Raw genomic sequence first — 19,824 nt, forward strand, 5'->3', positions numbered from 1 at the left:
AGTAAACCTATGCAAACACCATGATATTAAAAATTCAATAACTTAAAATTTGTGAGTGCTCTTGATCAAACCTATATTTATCAGTATAGATGAAACCTGGATGTCAGCTTCTGTGTAGAGTAAAGGATATTAGCTGCAGCATTTTCTGGATCTGCATGCGTTTGAAACATGCGCTTTCAATTCCGCACCAAAGAGTCAGGTGCTAATTTGAGTAATGAGTGTTCTAAACTCAAGATTGTTGAAGGACTGAAATTCCATCAATAAAACAACATCTTTATTTTTATCACTTGCAACTAGGATAAGCTCTCAAAAGATTGTTTTTCCTACAACATAACTTACATTATTAACCAATCCTGGTCGGCCAAACCCATATATACTCTAGTTTAGGTTCACCTATTTCCAGGCTGGTTCCCATTTTTCCATACCATTAGTACCATCTGTCCAATAGTACAGCATCACCAGCAATATTAAATATTTTGTGTTCAAGTTTTTATATTATGTCATATATATGGTAGATACACCAGGACACATATGCAGGTGAGACACTGGTTTCCAGAGAATAATTTTGGACTCTAATACAATGGGTTCCATTGAATACTTATGGACTTGAAGAAACTGCATTCCATTCAATACTTGTGGACTTTAAGACATGTAGTTACTACAGTGTTTGAAAACAAAGTGACAAAACTAGGTGTCACGTCCTATAGGCACGTCAAAGAATTCAAATGGACAGCTTGCAGGTTTGGGACAACTTGGACGTAACCCTGATTCAGCCTGGCTCCATACTTTTGATAAAGGACAGCTCAGATTAATTGGTAAAGCCAAGTTAAACCATTGTTTTTCAAAACAAATGATACCAAAAGACAAAATGACCCAGATACTAATCAGTTTGGCTGCAGTTCTCTTATTCATCTACACTGTGACATCATTCAGACATCATTAAGCAAAGTCAAGTGCTAACAAAAGCAATGCATTCTGACTGTTAGTGAGGACAAAGACCTTTGTTTCATAGTGTCACGGTTTGAGGATATACACTAAGCAATAATATTTTAGGCTCCATTGATGATGATAAACAATTGGTCAGACTTTTCTTTAACAATTGGTCTGAGTTGTCTTTGATCAAGAAGTGCATGGAGCCAGGTTGTTTCAAAATTGGATTGACTTGTCTTGGGATGAGTTCTCTTTGGGTAACGTTTTCAGATTTTCCTAGGAAATACTGGCAGTGATGTAATTATCTTCATATTTTTTAAAATTGATCTCTACAAATGTCTGTAAATCCATGCCAATTTTAGAATTTAACACACTTAATTTTCTTTAGGAATAATAGTGCATTTTATAGTTTCTTTATCAAGAACTAATGGACAGTAAGACACACCATGATTGACATCCACAAGACTCCAATGCTTTCTTCAGGAGCTGCAGCACTGAAGGAAATTTACTATTCATCCTTTAGTAGCTATAGCATTGAAGGAAATATAGTGTGCTTCCTTTATGTGCTGTAGCATTGAAGGTAGTATAGTGTGCTTCCTTTATGTGCTGTAGCATTGAAGGTAGTATAGTGTGCTTCCTTTTAGGTGCTGTAGTATTGAAGGTAGTATAGTGTACTTCCTTTATGTGCTGTAGCATTGAAGGTAGTATAGTTTGCTTCCTTTTAGGTTCTATAGCATTGAAGGTAGTATAGTTTGCTTCCTTTATGTGCTGTAGCATTGAAGGTAGTATAGTGTGCTTCCTTTATGTGCTGTAGCATTGAAGGTAGTATAGTTTGCTTCCTTTAGGTGCTGTAGCATTGAAGGTGGTATAGTTTGTTTCCTTTAGGTACTGTAGCATTGAAGGTAGTATAGTTTGCTTCCTTTTCGGTGCTGTAGCATTGAAGGTAGTATAGTGTGCTTCCTTTATGTGCTGTAGCATTGAAAGTAGTATAGTTTGCTTCCTTTAGGTGCTGTAGCATTGAAGGAAGTATAGTGTGCTTCCTTTATTTGTTATATCATTGAAGGATGTATAGTGTGCTTCCGTTATTTGCTGTAGCATTGAAGATAGTATAGTTTGCTTCCTTTAGGTGCTGTAGCATTGAAGGAAGTATAGTGTGCTTTCTTTATGTGCTGTAGCATTAAAGGAAGTATAGTGTGCTTCCTTTAGGTGCTGTAGCATTGAAGGAAGTATAGTTTGCTTCCTTTAGGTGCTGTAGCATTGAATGAAGTGTAGTGTGCTTCCTTTAGGTGCTCTAGCATTGAATGAAGTGTAGTGTGCTTCCTTTAGGTGCTCTAGCAATGAAGGAAGTCTTCTATGCACCTTTAGGAGCTGTGGCATTGAAGGAAGTCTTCTTTTTTGCTTCCTTTGGAAGCTGTACCATTAAAGTGATTCGACTATGCTTCTTTCAGAAGCTGTGGCATTGAAGAAAATTTACTATTCTTCATTCATGTGCTGTAGTGTTGATGGAAGTCTACTATGCTTCCATTAGGTGCTGTAGTATTGAATGATATCTACAATGCTTCCTTTAGGAGCTATAGCATCAAAGGAAGTGTACTATAATTTCTTTAGGAGCTGTAACATTGAACTAATTAGCAAAGCATACACTTTATTTCAGGCTAACAAATTCATGTGCACTGCTTATATATGGACAGCAGCTTAAAGCACTAGTTTCAGCATTTACATTGCTTGCTATTGCATTGGCAGAGAATAACAACCAAGCTTCACATTTATTAGAGTTTATTCCACCATATACTCACCTTTACATATAATCAGAGTTGATGAAATTGGTGCACAATGTAGAGGATTATTTTTCTGTTGCTGAAATGATCCACACACAATCTTGCAATGATTTTTGCATCATTTTCCATCAAACATTGTTCCTTGCATTTAAATTAACCTTTCTAGACATTATTACAGATTTTATTTTCAATGAAACTGATAGTGATAACCCACTATACATTAGCATTTCTACTCATATTTTTGCCTACTGCTCCGGTGGCCTAGTGGTTAGAGCATCCGCCTCGGATGCAAGAGGTCGTGGGTTCGAACCCCTGGCCAAGTCATACCAAAGACTTACAAATATGGTACTAACAGCTGCCTCACTTGGTGCTTAGCATTAAGAGGTTAGTGTTACGACTGGTCAGCCTAGTGTCAGGATAATGTGACCGGGTGGGACATCAGGCTACATGTCTGCAGCATGATGCCCCAGTGCTAAACATCACTATAAACTGTCACACTGCAGACATCGTAGCAATATGACTGAAAAATTGTTAAAGCTACATTAAAAATCTAAATCACACACATGTATATCACATATTTTTGCCAAGGTAAAAGTTAATCTGTTGCATAATAACTTCAGCATCATTAAAACAGTAGTTTTTGTGTGATTATGGAAATTCTCTGATGTCAAAAATAATCATACCGTAGTATGCACTTAAGGCTATGAATATTTGCAGAAAAATGGTTACCGTGTTGTCACATGTAATGTAAAATTACTAATCACCATTTATATTGCATAATTATGTTTCTGAATTTCATCAATGCTTTCCTCTGTACCACAATAACTCCATTATTTTCCCTCTGTACTACTATCACTATAAACTGCCACACTGCAGACATCGTAGCGATATGATCAGAAAATGTTTAAAACTATGTTCAAAATCCAAATAATACACACACACCATAATTCTATTATTTTTCCTCTGTACCACCATAAATGTCATTTTTCCTCTACTATACTACCATAACTCTTAGCTCTTTTTTGTTAGAAAATCAAAATAAAAAATATTTTTGGCAGTTTAAAAGTGATGAAATTTGTCTTGTGCTTTATAGATGTATCAGCATAAATTTGGTCTTCTGGCTTGGAATATGTTTCTGAAGAAACTTGTTAAGTTAATGTATACTATGGTTTTTTTTTAAAAATTGTTTCTTAAATTTTATTCATTGTTTTAAACGGATGCAATTACCTGCTAATTATGCATCCATACCCTAGAGAGAAAAGGATAATTCCTTAAGATTACATAGGTTACAATTTTGAAAACAGGCAAAATTCATGCAGACAAATTCTGCTAGTTACAATATTCACTTGTATACATTCAGCCACCCAAATAACACAGATTATGGAAAGACTAGTAATGAATTCTAGCCATGAAAAGATTTTAAAAAATTATATTTGTTGATATGTGAAATAAGCTTCAATTGGTACTATGAATAAATACCCACTATAAAGTTGTTGCATTTAACAGAAAACACTGATCCTGCAATGGCTGATTGACTTGGTAACCATTGTAGAAAGCTTGCTTCCATACACATTAATGCTTTTCACCAGACCCACATTTTTAGCCAGTTTGCCAGGACTAAAATGAATGTATTGTATTCGCACCCAGTACAGATTGTTATGACTCTATGGTCACAAGCTAAGTGACAGAAAAAAGAGCAAACCCAACAAGTTTTGTAAACTTAACAAACAATTTAATTATCAATGTTAAAAATTAAAATGTGAGAGGAAGGTCATGAAAGTCCTAAATGAATAAAAAGATCCTTATAAATTTCAAAACATAATATGTACCATGACTTTGTCAAGATGGCATTGTCCAGAATTCCTTTGAATAAGTTATGACAGTTTCAGAATAATTTTATCGTCCAAATAATTAGCTTTTTCTGTGTCCAGTGAACAGTCCAAATTTTTTTCCTTGTGAAAAATATCTAAGTACAACATAAAACATGTCTGCAAACTTACAACAGGAACATAAGAAGTGTGAATGACTCCACAGTTGGAAGGAAACAGATTGCTCAGTTCTCTTCATATACAGTGGGACAGAATAGACTAATCATTTTGCACTGAATTGGCCTATTCATTTGACCTAGCCCGACCAATGGGAAGTTAAAGATATATTCTAGAAATGTCAAAACCCCATCAGCCACTGAGAAATTATGCCATAAGCACCATTTAAGTCTTGTTATTAAGATTTTTATTAATAATTTTCAACACATGTGTAAACATTTATTTATAGATCCTATACAGTACTAGATGCTTGGATAATCAGGCTATGTACGGTAAGCTAAATTTGACTAAAGATATTCTGTACTATTTATAGCCATGAATCAGTGTTATGAAAATTAGATAAAACCATGTACCAAGAGTTACAAAAAATATTGATATGCATAACAAAATACCCACTATAGATAAACATAACAAAATACTCACTATAGATAAACATAACAAAATACTCACTATAGATATACATTAAAAAAATACTATAGATATACATAACAAAATACTCACTATAGATATACATTAAAAAATACCCAACATAGATATACATAACAAAAATACCCACTTTAGATAAATACAACAAAGTACCCACTATAGACACATAACAAAATACTAACTATAGATATACATAACAAAATGCCCACTATAGATATACATAACAGAAAGCCAACGATAAATATGCATAACAAAATACCCACTATAGATATACATAACAGAATACCCATGATTAATATACATAACAAAATACCCACTATAGATATACACAACAAAATACCCACTATAGGCACATAACAAAATGCCCACTATAAATATACATAACAAAATATGCACTATAAAGTTATTGCATTTAACAGATGCTGAAACAGTAAATTGACTTGGTAATGATTGCCTGAAGCTTGCTTCCATATAAGTAATGAATTTCACCAGGCCCACTTTATTTGCCATTACTAAAATGAGATAATTGATACCCAGTAGTTTTTCTGCTTGATGAAATAGGCAGAGCACTATAGTAGTTCTGCTGTACTTCTATCCATCAGCATGTTAGGTCAGCTAGTCCTCTGTCAATCAGCCATTATATTTCTGCAAGATGACCTCACAGCGAACTGCTGATTTTTAACCAAAATCTGGTATGCAACTTTATGATGATAAGTCCTCATTAAACTTTGATTTTCAGCTTTCATTGTCATCATTCAGTGAGTTATGGCTTCCAGTTGCCTATCACTCAAACTTTGCTGCAGTTAACCCCAAGGATTGTTTAACTAAAACCAAGTTTGGTAGCTTGAGCTCTATATTGATAAGATCTTCAATGTGCTGTTGTATTTCCAGTACTCTGACATTTTTAACAGGGTCTATTTTAAGACCTGTATTGCAGGATTCACTCTTATTTCTAAAATATTGTGCCAAATGAATCTGATTTCAAGCATTCTGCATTATCATTCAGAAATGTAATAGCATCTGATTCCCATCCTCCTTTGCTTTCCTCGATATAACTTTACTCAGGAATGTTGGATTGTAGCCAAATGTTGCATGCCTCATTATACTGATGATTCCTTGAATGATTTAGATTTTGATCACTACATTGTCCTTTAGAGGAATTAAATCACATGAATACCTTTATTCTCCTAACTGTTGTTTCCCAACACAAGTTCCTTTGTTTAAAACCATGCCAAGCAATATGTAATGAGGAAGACCCAGTGTCATGTACCCATTAGTAATAAAACTAGTTCTTAAATCTAACTTGAGACAGGGCAGAATTACATAAATTTAAATCCACTATAAACACTTGATAATTAAAATCATAATCATTCACTTGTCACCAGTCAGTTCAATGACTCAGTCTGTGATGGGGGCCCAAAGTGGCAGAGTGGTCTAAAGCACTGTCCGTTACGGATCACTGCCATCTCACTTCTGTCTGAATGAGTTTGAGTCAATTGCCACTAGCTTCTCGTGGGTCAGTGGTTCTTCCCAGGGTTTTCCCCGGGTTCTTCCTCCACCATTAATACTGGCCGCCATGCATATCCTATCATGTGCTGAAAAATGGCATTAAAACCGCACAATATCAGCAGTCTGTGATGAATGTTTTATAGTCATGTTAGTTTTGGTGCAAAATGGATGCTATCACCAGTCAGTTCATTAACTCAGTCTGTAATGAATATTTTATTATTATGTTGGGGTGGAAAAAACTGGACTCTGTAGAAAAAGAATGACTAACAAAAACCAAATGTAGATGTTGCTTTGCAGCCTTGGGTATTTGTTTGATTCACTTGTTGGCTACAATTTTTTTTTTGTAATACATGTAGCAAGTAACATGTATGTGGTAATTTTCATAAAGCACTCTATACTTTATTTAATATGTAACATGTAACTAACTTCCAACAGTGTTTTTTTATGTCAGCTGTTACATAATCTGATGGCATTGTGTGATACGTTTTATTCAAAGTTGGATGTGTTTTGTAATTAGGTAGAGATGGTTTTTCTGGTTGACAGCAGCAATTCCATGCACCTGTCTTTACATTTGAGTTAGGATATTCTCAACAGTAATATTTTTTAGTTAAAGCGAAATTAACAAAATGTAAAAATCGCTCTGGTTGCCAAGTGCTTAGAGCATCCACCTCCGATGTGGGAGGTTGTGGGTTTGATCCACGGCCGAGTGATACCAAAGACTCATAAAAAAGGTACCAACTGCTGCCTCACTTGGTGCTCAGCATTAAGAGGTTAGTGTTAGGACTGGTGTCAGGATAATGTGACTGGGTGGGACATTGTGCTTCATGTCTGCTGCATGATGCCTCAATGCTAGACATCACTATAAACTGCCACACTGCTGACATCAAAGTGATATGACTTAAAAACTGTTAAAGCTACATTAAAAATTCAAATCACACACACACACACACAAAATGTAAAAAGTGAATGAATTTTTGTCAAAAATTATTACAAAAGTCTACTGTGTTGAGAAGTATTAATAGCCACAAGGTTTATTTTCCACATCCTCTAATAACAATATTTTTGCATAGTTTTGGCAATAAAGCATATTTGAATCCCACTTTGCTCATGCTATAGCATTTATTCTTGGGCTTCTGGATAGTACAGCCATATAATATTTTGCTTCATTTGTGCCAGTATAGTAATGGATCTGAACCAGATTTTTGCAATGCAGTTGTATGCAGCCTTAATCCAAAGCAAGACATTGTCCCATGGTGGTTGTGTAAGCTGTTCAGATTTATTCTGCATTGGACATCTCTTCATATGGAAAACAATGTTTAAATTTCTTATGTTATATACATTATTTTCAGGACACAGCAACAGCTGAGAAACTGATAAAAATAGTTGATGCTGGGCTGAGGAGTACACATTTATCAAGCAGAGTTAACACCCTTTATGGAATTCTCTACCTTTTGGAGGCAGGAATGCCAGATGTGAACAAGCTTTTAGTTCCTTTGGCAACAGATTTCCTTCTGAAAAATCTTGTTGCCATCAGTCAGTCAGTATAATTTCATAATGTTTTAACATTTTTACCTAATATATATATATATATATTTTTTTTTAATGTAACATTTTTAGGTAACAAGAACACAAGCCTGAGTGAGCGTATGGTATGGACATTTGACCATCATTTATTGTCCAATCACAGTTGCTATTTACAAGTTCATTTAGAAAACCATTCAACAGAATTCAGCCTAGTTTGACAAAAAGCCTCTTGTCATGAAAGTTTTTAAGATTTATTCAAATATTACAGATCTGCCATCAGATATTGCTGCCATTATTATAAACAGAAAAACCTTTCAACAACTTTTTGTCAAAAACCATGCAATAGAATATGACCAGATTTAATGGAAAGCATTCTGACACAAAGCTCTTTCAAATTTAATTTGTTAAAGGGATGTCAATATGCTATCAAATATGGTCGTGGTTAGCAAAAAATGAAAAATATTAAACAACTTATCATCAAGATGCACTCAACAGAATTAACTAAAATTTGACAGAAAACAAACTGGCCTGAAGGTCTTTCAGTTTTGTTCAAATAATGCAGATCTGCATCAGATAGTGGAAATGGTCACCATTACTAAAACGATACAAAACTTTAAAGACTTGTTCCCTCAAATTGGTCAGCAGAATTTGATCAAATTTGATTGACGTTATAGGTGGCTCTTAACTTTTTTCCATATGATGCTGATCTGTTTTCAAATAGGGCTGTCATTAATAAAATAGAAAAATATGAATACAAACTTTTCTCCAACATCATTAAGCAGAACATGACCAAATTTGACAGGAAGCGTGGCATAATGAGCTTTCAAATTTGTACACTTATTGCCAGTATTAACTTCAGGAAGCATGGCATAATGAGCTTTCAAATTTGTACACTTAATGCCAGTATTACCTTTAGGAAGCATGGCATAATGAGCTTTCAAATTTGTACACTTAATGCCAGTATTACCTTTAGGAAGCATGGCATAATGAGCTTTCAAATTTGTACACTTAATGCCAGTATTAACTTCAGGAAGCATGGCATAATGAGCTTTCAAATTTGTACACTTAATGCCAGTATTACCTTTAGGAAGCATGGCATAATGAGCTTTCAAACTTGTACACTTAATGCCAGTATAAACTTCAGATATAGCTGCCATTACTAAAATAGTCAAAAGTTTAAATGACTTTTTTTGTTCTTTAGAAAATGCTCTTCAAAAGTGATGCATTCTGGTAAAAAATTGCTTTCAGATTGTACTAATAGTGCAAATTCATCATTAAATATGGGCACCATTAAGAAAAACAGAGAATAATTTTAACAATTACTGTTTAAAACCTACTTTGCAGAATTTTATCAAAAGGATTCTGACATGAAAGGTTTTTAGTTTCTACATTGATTCCAACATGCTATCAAATATGACTGCTTTTACTAAAAATAGAAAAAACCTTTAACAGCTTCAAAAACACTACTTAACATACTTTGATCAAACTTGATAGAAAGCATCCTAGCCTGAATGCCTTTGATATTTTAACATTATGCAATTCTGACGTCATTATGGCTGCCGTTTGTAAAATTAGGGAAACTTCTGCACAACTTTATCTGCATCAAACTGCTGAACAGAATTTAACCAACTTTGACACAAAGCATCATCGCATGGGGCACTCAGTGTTGGGCAAAACATCCTGATGTGCCGCCATCAAATATGGATGAAGATATCTTGAAACAACTGTTTTCATAACATACAATCAACAGCTTTGGAAGGAAGTTTAACAGAAAGCAATTTTCTAACCCAGATTTCTTGTTAGAGTAAGCCAAAGGAAATAATATATAAGGACTATTTAGAATCACATTATTTGGGTTAGGCAGTGTTGTTCCCCTTTCCCCCCAAAATTCAAAACAGATAAACATTTAACTTTACAATCCAAGATACATACATTTTAAGAGAATAAGTTGTAAAACAAATTAGCAAACTATAATATGTTGGGGATTAAGACGAATGATTTATAATGTAAACTAAAGAAAATTATAAAAGTGCAAAAAACACCTAAAGTGTGGTTACCCCAGCTAAGCTAGAAATGTTGGTGTGCATTTGAACACCACTAATTGTTTTACTAAAGAGAAAAGCTGTGTGGATTTTTTCTAATGATGACAGCTAAAGAATCTTGGATGCATACCGATAAATGTATCTAAGTAGATTTACTTATTAAATATTTTGTTATGTGCAAGAACAATATATTTCTGGTAAAAGCTGTCTAAGTTTATAAATTTGTTTATTGCTGAAAACTTTACCAACTTGTATTTCTTGAACATTTTGAAGCAAGTTTGATAATTTGGATTGATAGAGTTTGAGGGTTGCTATTATTTCCTTGTCAAAGCTCCTGCAACATTTGTTTATATATTATTAGATGTAGTGTGCCATATTAGTTCACTTCAGTGACATTATTCAGAACTTGTTTTAATGTGTATTTTAGATTATAATTAAAAAAAACATACAAGTATGATAACTCCCCAGAGGATGGAGCTTAAAGTAGGAGAAACATTTGCAGTTATGTATAATGGGTGGGTACATGGCTTGAAGAAGGGGAAACATTTGCACAGTTAAGTATAATGGGTGGGTAAATGGCCTGAAGAAAGGGAAACATTTGCACCTATATGTATAATGGTTGGGTACATGGCTTGAACAAGGAGAAACATTTGCACAGTTATATATAATATATGGTTACATAGCTTGAAGAATTGGAAACATTTGCGCAGATATATATAATGGTTGCGTACATGGCTTGAAGAAGGGGAAACATTTGCAGTTATATATAATGGTTGGGTACATGGCTTGAGGTGGTCTAAAGTGCTCTCCGTTGCGGATCACTGCCATATCACCTCTGTCTGCGTGGGTTCAAGTCTAGGATTCGACCAATGTGGGTATGTGAGAAAGCTTGCCAGTAACTTCTCGTGGGTCGGTGGTTCTTCCCAGGGTTTTCCTGGGTTCTTCCTCCACCATTAATACTGGCCGCATGCATAGCCTATCATGAGCTGAAAAATGGTGTTAAACCCAACAACAACAACAACAACATGGTTTGAAGAAGGGGAAACATTTGCAGAGTTTTGTATAATGGGTGGGCACATAGCTTGAAGAAGGAGAAACATTTGCACAGTTATATACAATGGGTGGATACATTGCTTGAAGAAGGGGAAACATTTGCAGAGTTATGTATAATGGGTGGGTACATGGCTTAAAGAAGGAGAAACATTTGCACATGTATGTATAATGGGTTGGTACATGGCTTGAAGAAGGGGGAAACATTTGCACTTATATGTATAATGGGTGGGGACATGGATTGTGATAAATCAGAGTAGTGTAATGGTACTGTGGCTAGCTTGAAGGTTTTTTGTTTTATGTTGAAGAAACATTCCTATTGCAGATCTCTACATTGATTTTAATGATAACCATTCAGAGCTTTCTCTGATTCAAGCTTTTCACAAATATCAAAATAGTGTTTTGTTTGAAGCCAACACGCAAAACACTTCCAAAGCCTAGATCCATTAGTTGTTTACCAAAATCTGACTGATGATCCAATATAATTCAGACACAGCATCACCAGTGAGCAGTATGTGCTTACAATGTGGGCCACAGCTTTCTACATCATGGAGAATTACCATGTGGATCTAAAGGATCTGGAGTTCCCCAGCAGGATCCTACAGGTTAGAAATCGCATAATTTGAGGATCTTAAAGAGTTTCAGATTCGTCTTTGAATACATTCCCCAATAACATTAACATTAGGAATATAAGCTTGCTACTTCCTGAATACAGCCTAAATAAAAGACGAAAAACTTGTTTATTGCCTCCCCTTGCAAGCACTAAATGTCTCCTGTTTAAAAGCTTTGCTCCCATACAAAGAAAACATTATAGCAGATTTTTTTTTGTCTATTCCAAGTCAAATTTGTGTTAAATTAGAAAACCCATACAAGAATTTTGATTTATTAGGAATAATATTCATTCATAAATAGGTGGTAAATATTATGTATTGAATTTTGTTAATATTTTGTGAAATGTTTCACTTTCTCAGACTTGCTCATTTTAAGGCTGCATGGTAAAACAGGTGATCGTTGATGCATGTTGTTCAGACATGATTTTTCTCCATTTTAAAGTGGAATTCCGCTTTTCTCCTGACTTGAATCCGATTTTTCTTGATATAGTCCAGGTTTTTTTTTCTATCATCTCCGATCCTGTTTTTTGAAAACGGTCTGTTCAGTCCCATTCTGCAACGACCCTTATAATGTATTCGTTCCATATATTAGTTAGCCCACAACTCTCGTAAAGAGTATTCTGATTGGTCGAAAGTTTAAATTCATCCAGTGAATCTTCGTGTAATGGAAACTGATGGCTATGGAAAGAAGAAGCGTGCTTGCAGCAAAAAAATTGGCATCCCGAGTTGTTGAGAGAGACCATGACATGAGAAGTTTAGATAAAGGTTTAAAAAAAACATATGGAAATGAGAATGGCTGGAGCAAAAATTCGACAGAAATTTAGTTGGTCAGTTTTTAAGAGAACTGAATGGTAGAGGACTGGTATTTTGTGACCTCTGCTCTAGGTCAATTGCTGTTGCAACGGTACCTACAAAAGAAGCTGCATACAAAAAAATTGAAGCATAGAAGGCATATGGAAAAAGTGCAGTTAATTACTATAAGAAGAAAGATTTCTTGCATGATAGAACAGATGTAGCTCTCTGTCAGAATATGTGCACTGCATGTCACCAATACAAGCACCAGCTTGAAAGGAAAAAAGGCTCTCATTGAGAAGGAAAAGAAACGATTGCACATTGAGCCAAAAAAGTCAGTCAAAATGGAAGGCTAAGCAAATCTTTGCCAAAGCAGCAAAAAGAGCTTGACTGGAATATCAACAGGTTGTGTCCATTAGAGAAAAAGACAAGTGAATGTATGGGATTATTTGTATATAGTTGATGTACTTGGATGTTTATTTTACAAATTTTTTATGAAAAGAGAGAAGTATAATATTGCTGCATAAACTGAGAAATTATTTTAACTTAATTACGATGTGAACGCTGACATGCACATGAAATAACTTAAGCACCATCAGTATTGGAGAAAAAATTCATGTGACAATAAATATTGTGAAATTATTCAAGTCAGGTTGAAATTTTCTGGTAAGTTTGTTAGTTTTTCAAATGATTATTTTGTTATATATTATGGTCATAAGTTATACCAGGAGCAGTTTTTAATGATTGTAAAATGCATTTTTGGCCAAGGGCCTTCAGCTCCCTGGACCTCCGGATCGGAGCTCCGCCCCTTGAGACCCCGTTGGGGGAGGACCCCCAAACCACCCTTCCAAATTTTCAGCTTTTGGGGTGAATACCAAAATCATGTCTGATTGTTATTCACATTATTGTCCCAATTGTTCACTCACCTCATTAGTAATGGCTGTTGTTTTAGTGACATGTTTACATGCTACATCTAATGCTCCAGTGACCTAGTGGTAAGAGTGTCCACCTCGGATGTGGGAAGTCATGGGTTCGATCCCCGGCCAAGTCATACCAAAGACTTACAAAAATGGTACTACCAGCTGCTTCTCTTGGTGCTCAACATTAAGAGGTTAGTGCTAGGACTGGTTGGCCTGGTGTCAGGATAATGTAACTGGGTGGGACATCATGCTACATGTCTGTGGCATGATGCCCCAGTGCTAGACATCACTATAAACTGACACACTGTAGACATCATAGCAATATGACTGAAAAATTGTTAAAGCTACGTTAAAAATCCAAATCACACACACATGCTACATCATTAATTTTACATTTTTTGTGTTTTGTTTCATTTTGTAGTTTCATTGAATCCTGTGTATTAATGCAAAAAGTTCAAGGTCAAGAAAAACACAATGGAGTCGAGCCTTGCGTACAAAAAATGTAGTTTGTTGTACATTGTAGCGTGTATGCCAGATGGTTTGAGAGTGTATGGACTCAGGTTTTTTTAAAAGCCGACAAAGGCAAAGAAAAAGGATGACAAATGTTGCTAAATTTTAATTTCCTAGCAGTGATTGTGATATTGGAGGAGTATGCCTTATATTTTTGGGTTGTGTAAGGCTCCCAACATGGCTTTCCTACCTGTAAATCTGGGTGCATGGTGTTTTAATGCATCCAGTGGTTCCATCCTATGATACCATATCGCTGTCCAAAGCCATCCACAATCATTGAACCAGTTATGCTGGCCAGTCAAAACATTCAGCCATCTCACTAGACCTATGGCTTTTTTTTATATACAAATATAGGGATCTTAATAAAAGATCTATCCATCAGACCATGCTATGGCTGTATGCAATTACAATTATGGGGATTTGAATGATATATCAATCCATCTTACCAGGCCTGTGGCTTCATCTGTTCTTAATTTTGGAGATGTTACTGATAGATATATCTGTCCGAACATGTCTCCAACTATGTACCATTACAATTACAGTGATCAAAGGGATAGATTCATCCCTCTCACCAGGTGTAAGGATACACAAACACATCATGACTGGGATTTTAGTGATACATCCATGCCCAGCCTGTACTGGCACCAAGTGGAACACCTTCCACGTGTCCAGTAACTATGCCATCTGTACCAGTACAGCAGAATCATCTGGTGGAGCCAGCTCGTCCTTTAATCACTGTTTATCTGCAGGGTATTGTCTGTAAATTATGTAGAGACAATGGCATTGTTTCATTTTTGCCACTGGGAATGGTTTATCTTGTAATGGAAGCAGACCATGAACAGATTTCATGCAGTGAGTGTTAAGATACTTCAGAGCAACAGGCCTGTTCTGATCTGACCATCAAGAGGACAGATTTCATTTTTAAAGCTGCTGTAGACGCGATATACCAGGTGTTGCCGGCTTTGGAATGCTCTCCACCCTTTACCACCACACATAATTATAAATTTAATGTATCAGTTGATGTCAATGATGAAAAAAGAGTTACATCCTTCCGACTGCTTCCCCAGCTGACAAAATTCAAGGAGATCCGTGATAGACTATCTGGACATATCTGTGACCCAGGGAATGATTGGCTTTTTTTTCTGAGAGCCAAGTACCAGCACTATTTTTATTTTGCTGGTACAAGACACATTCCACTGCCTGTCATACTGAACTCCCAGCATTAGATAAAAAGCAACTACAGTTAACATGTCTGCCCCAGGTTTTTATAAAGTGTATAAAAATTTCTTTCTTGCCACATCAAAGCAGGTTTGAAACCATGTCATCACATCATCAGTGTTGGATTCGGCAATTTTCCAACTGGCAGAAATCAGACAAGTTGAGTCGAAGGCCAAAATTAACAAAGCAATTCACCATTCATTGGCAAATGTGTTGGCTGCCTCTGCCAGTCTTTGTTTGCTAAAGCCACATCACACTCTGGCTTTGAAGATGACTCCATGTGGTTTACCATTGCTATTTGGGGGCAGAATTAAAGAGGTTCTGAGGTAGGCAGCTCAAGAACAACTCCATGCTGCTCCACCTTTATCCTGTAGAAAATACACCAAAGCAGTCATCCCTGCTATAATGGAAGGACAGTAGGCAGCCCAAACAAAATGGATCGTTTGTCCCAAGTAAAGATGAATCCATTTCATCTACCATTGCTGTTTGGGGGCAAAGTTGAAGAAGTTCTGAGGCAGGCAGCTCAAGAGCAACCCCTTGCTGCTCCACCTGTATCCTTTAAAAAAAAAAAAAATAATCCCTGCTACTATGGAGGGACAATAGGCAGGTCAAGCAAAATTTTTTTGGTCTCAAATACTAGTATCAGCAGAACCAGTCTAGGAGTCACCCTTACAGGAGATGTAAGAAACGGTTTCTTCACCCCCAAGCCTCCTGTTTCCTGTAACTAACTTAACACCCCCACTGCTTGCAGACAATCTACTATGGTGTGCCAGACTCCTGCAGTTCTGATCACTTTGGATCAAACTATTTCCACAAAACAAATATGCAATCCCAGTCATTTCAGAGTGGCTTTGGATTTTGGTTATCCAATCTCCTCCTCTTCAAACAGATACTGAAAGTATTCTGAGAGGGGAAGTCATTGGTCATCAAATAACCAGTTGGACAGATGCATCACATGTAACAGTGTGATGATGATAAAATTTAATTTGTTAACATTATTATTCCAACCAGCAAGACAGATTTTACAGGTTAGAAATCAGCATACACAAGTTTGTACCAAATATCCATAGTTTGATGCACTTGCAGTGATTAAAGAAAGCTATTTTAATTTTTTTTATGTAGATGAGTAATGTCCCATTTTGATCTGTCTGGAATGTAATGTTTTCAGAAATGACAGAAATTAATTAATTAACAAACACATTTTATGTCAAACCTGTCTTTATTATCACAGTACACATGAACATGTATAGTAATATTTAGAAGCAATTAAAGTTTGAAATGCTTTTCACAGCCTCTTTTCAACAAACTAGCATTGGACAATCACTGTACACACAGCCATGAATCAAATTTTTAATTAAGAAAATGTCAGCTTGTAAGCATGTTTATACAGTCCAAACCATCAACAATAAAAATTTTGCAAACAGTGTTAACGTTAATACCAGCATGATCTAAACACAGTATATTACCAATGTACACAAGTTTTTTAGGACATAATACATAAAGTTTGTTGAATCTGAAATTTGTATGATGCTAAATTATTGGGTTTTACCGTACATTAACATTTTTTGCAGCTGGCAGTGAGCACGGCATCCAGCAGTGAGGACAGTGTATCCACGGGGCTATACCTGGCCATTCTGAAAGGACTGGAAAGACTACTGCTGACTGATGTCTTGTCAGCACAGGATGCAGATGCCATTGTCAAGCTCAGCGTGGACAGGTAACACTCCTGTATTTAAAACTTTTATATTGTATCTTGCTTTATAGCAATTTCAGTTTGATGATGCATGAGTTTTATTATATATGCTGATTTGATGAAAATCAAGAAGTATAAGAACATTTGTCTGTATATTGATCCTTGACTATAATGCCACTCAGTATACAGCTGCCCCTTTATAACACAATTATGGTCAGGGATCCCTTTATATTGGTCCCTCACAATAAAGTCCTGCTTTATACAGCTGCTCCTTTTATAATACAGATATCATAAATGGATCCCATTATCTTGGTCCCTTACAAAAAAGTCATGCATTATAGGGGCCCAGAGTGGTCTAAAGCACTCTACATTATGGATCACTGCCATCTCACCTCTGTCTGTGTGGGTTCAAGTCTCGGATTTGGCTAATGTGGGTATGTGATAAAGTTTGCCAGTAGCTTCGTGTGTGTCGGTGGTTCTTTCCGGGGGTTTTCCAGGTTCTTCCTCCACCATTAATACCAGCCGCCATATATAGCCTATCATGTGCTGAAAAATGGCATTAAACCCTACAACAGCAACAACATGCATTATAATAATGCCCCTTTTATAACACAGGTATCATAAATGGAACTTGTTATATTGGTCCCTTACTATAAAGCCCCTCAGTATACAGCTGCCTCTTTTATAACACCGGGATCATGAATGACATCAATTTAAATTCTTAAATTGTTGAATTGTAGATGTTTACTTAGTTTTACTAAGTACAGGTATGCAATTTTATGAAGTACAGGTAAGCTATTTTACCACCACTGGCATTGTTGTTGAGCTGATCACACAGATAAAAGCATTTACATATGTACACCCTCATGGAAATGTTAAAAGTTTGTTCTTCTTTGATCATTGGCAACAGCTTGGAGAGGTTTTCATCACACCAACCCCTGTCTGTAAAGGCTAAATTTGTACATGCATGTTCATTAGTTGTACATTCTTGGCTAAGTTTTGCCTTTAGCTCGTGGTTTTTAATTCGCATACTATGTAAATGTTATACCTGGAATTATGAAACTTGGTGAGGGAATGAACTTTGATGAGTATTGAACCCTCATCACAAAAGTAGCAAATTGATATTACGAGTCCAAGATTGTAACGATAAAAGATTGCAAAAATATCTTTACTTGGGATAGGGGCAAAGGTCACTTTAGTCTTGAGTTCATTTTTTGCATGATAATGTTTACAGTGACTACTGGAAACTAGTAAAAGTCAAGGTGAGCTACGTAATCATTGATTATGCTCAGGTTGTTATATGTTTTTATTAAGTACCTGATAGTTTTACACAATCACATGATTTCATAAGTTTTATACATTGGTTTTATCTGTGCTGTATGATACTGGTTTTGTGAAGTACAGATCAGTTTAGCCTATTGCATGGTATCATTTGTGTTATGCCAACACTTGTTTTGTGATTTACATAATATTTATAGGCTATCATGTGGTTTCATCTGTTATGCTGCACTGGTTTTTTGAAGTACAGGCTTGTTTACACTAATACATGGTTTCATCTGCATTACTCTACATTACGTGTTCACTCATGGGATTTTCAAATTTTGTACATTTCTTTTTAATATTGCAAAGAATTAACTCTGAAGTATAACTGTTGTGATTTTTATCTTGTGTACTATGAAGTATGATATGCACAACACAGCTATATCACTATCGATTTTTATCCTCTGTAACTTGACTGTGAGACTGCTTTAGTGACCCAAATGGTTAGATCATCCACCTTGTATGAGGAAGGTCATGGGTTTGATCCCTGGCCTAGTCATACCAAAGACTACATACCAAAGATTTATAAAAATAATACTAGCTTTGTGCTCTGCGGATGAGGGAGGTTGCAGGTTTGAACCCTGGCCAAGTCATACCAAAGACTTATAAAAATGGTACTAGCAGCTGCCTCACTTGGTGCTCAGCAATAACAGGTTAGTGTTAGGACTGGTTGGCCTGGTGTCAGGATAATGTGACTGGGTGGGACATGATGCTACATGTCTGCTGCAGGATACCCCAGTGCTAGACATCATAAACTACCACACTGAAGGCATTGTAGTGATATGACTGATTTTTTTTTTTTAAGCTATGTTGAAAATCCAGATCACACACACATGCTTGACAATGAAGCATAGTATGCACAAAACAACTATAGATGTATTGATTTTTATTTTGTGTTACATAACTTCGAAGTATGATATGCAAATAACAACTACAACGAGTTTCTTCATACTACTGATTTATTGCTGGTGAATGTTCATTGTGCTATGAAATTACATGTCAAGTAATAGAAATTACTTTGCCATACATTTGTCAGATAATCCAATTAATTGTCTAACATTTGGTTGAAAATATTATACTGTGAGCCTGTCTATCCATCTGTTTTCTGCATGATGAGTTCAGTTATACAGCATATACCTCAACCAAACTCTGTTGACAGCTCACATTTGGGATAAAATAAAAGTCTGTTGATGTCAGATGTCAAAGGTCAAGGTTACTGAGGGGAAAAAAATTGTTTCTGCACAATGACATTAGTTCTGCAGAACAGATTATGACCAAACATTGTGGATAGCTTGAACTTGGAGTAAAGAAGAGGTCAGTTATTTAGGCATCAAAAGGTCTAAATGCATGGTCACTGCAACAGAAAAAAGAAAAGTAGCTTCTGTACAAAAACTTCAGTTCTCACCAATGTAGCCTAACCAAAGTTTGTGGATGACTTGCACTTTGGATAAGAAAG

The 19,824-nt window shown here is 35.8% G+C and overlaps 1 protein-coding gene across 1 annotated transcript in view; it reads left to right on the top strand.

Moving 5' to 3' along the window:
• Positions 1–19,824, top strand: part of LOC149794665 (huntingtin-like) — a 207,984-nt gene that overhangs the window by 154,335 nt on the left and 33,825 nt on the right. The window contains exons 47-49 of the mRNA XM_089964272.1: positions 8,038–8,225; positions 11,795–11,909; positions 16,927–17,072. Coding sequence (XP_089820398.1) covers positions 8,038–8,225; positions 11,795–11,909; positions 16,927–17,072 — 449 coding nt within the window. The remainder of the gene's footprint in view (positions 1–8,037; positions 8,226–11,794; positions 11,910–16,926; positions 17,073–19,824) is intronic.

The sequence above is a fragment of the Sinohyriopsis cumingii genome, chromosome 7, assembly GCF_028554795.1.
Source record: "Sinohyriopsis cumingii isolate HCF-2022 chromosome 7, ASM2855479v2, whole genome shotgun sequence".
Classification (NCBI taxonomy): Eukaryota; Metazoa; Mollusca; class Bivalvia; order Unionida; family Unionidae; genus Sinohyriopsis; species Sinohyriopsis cumingii.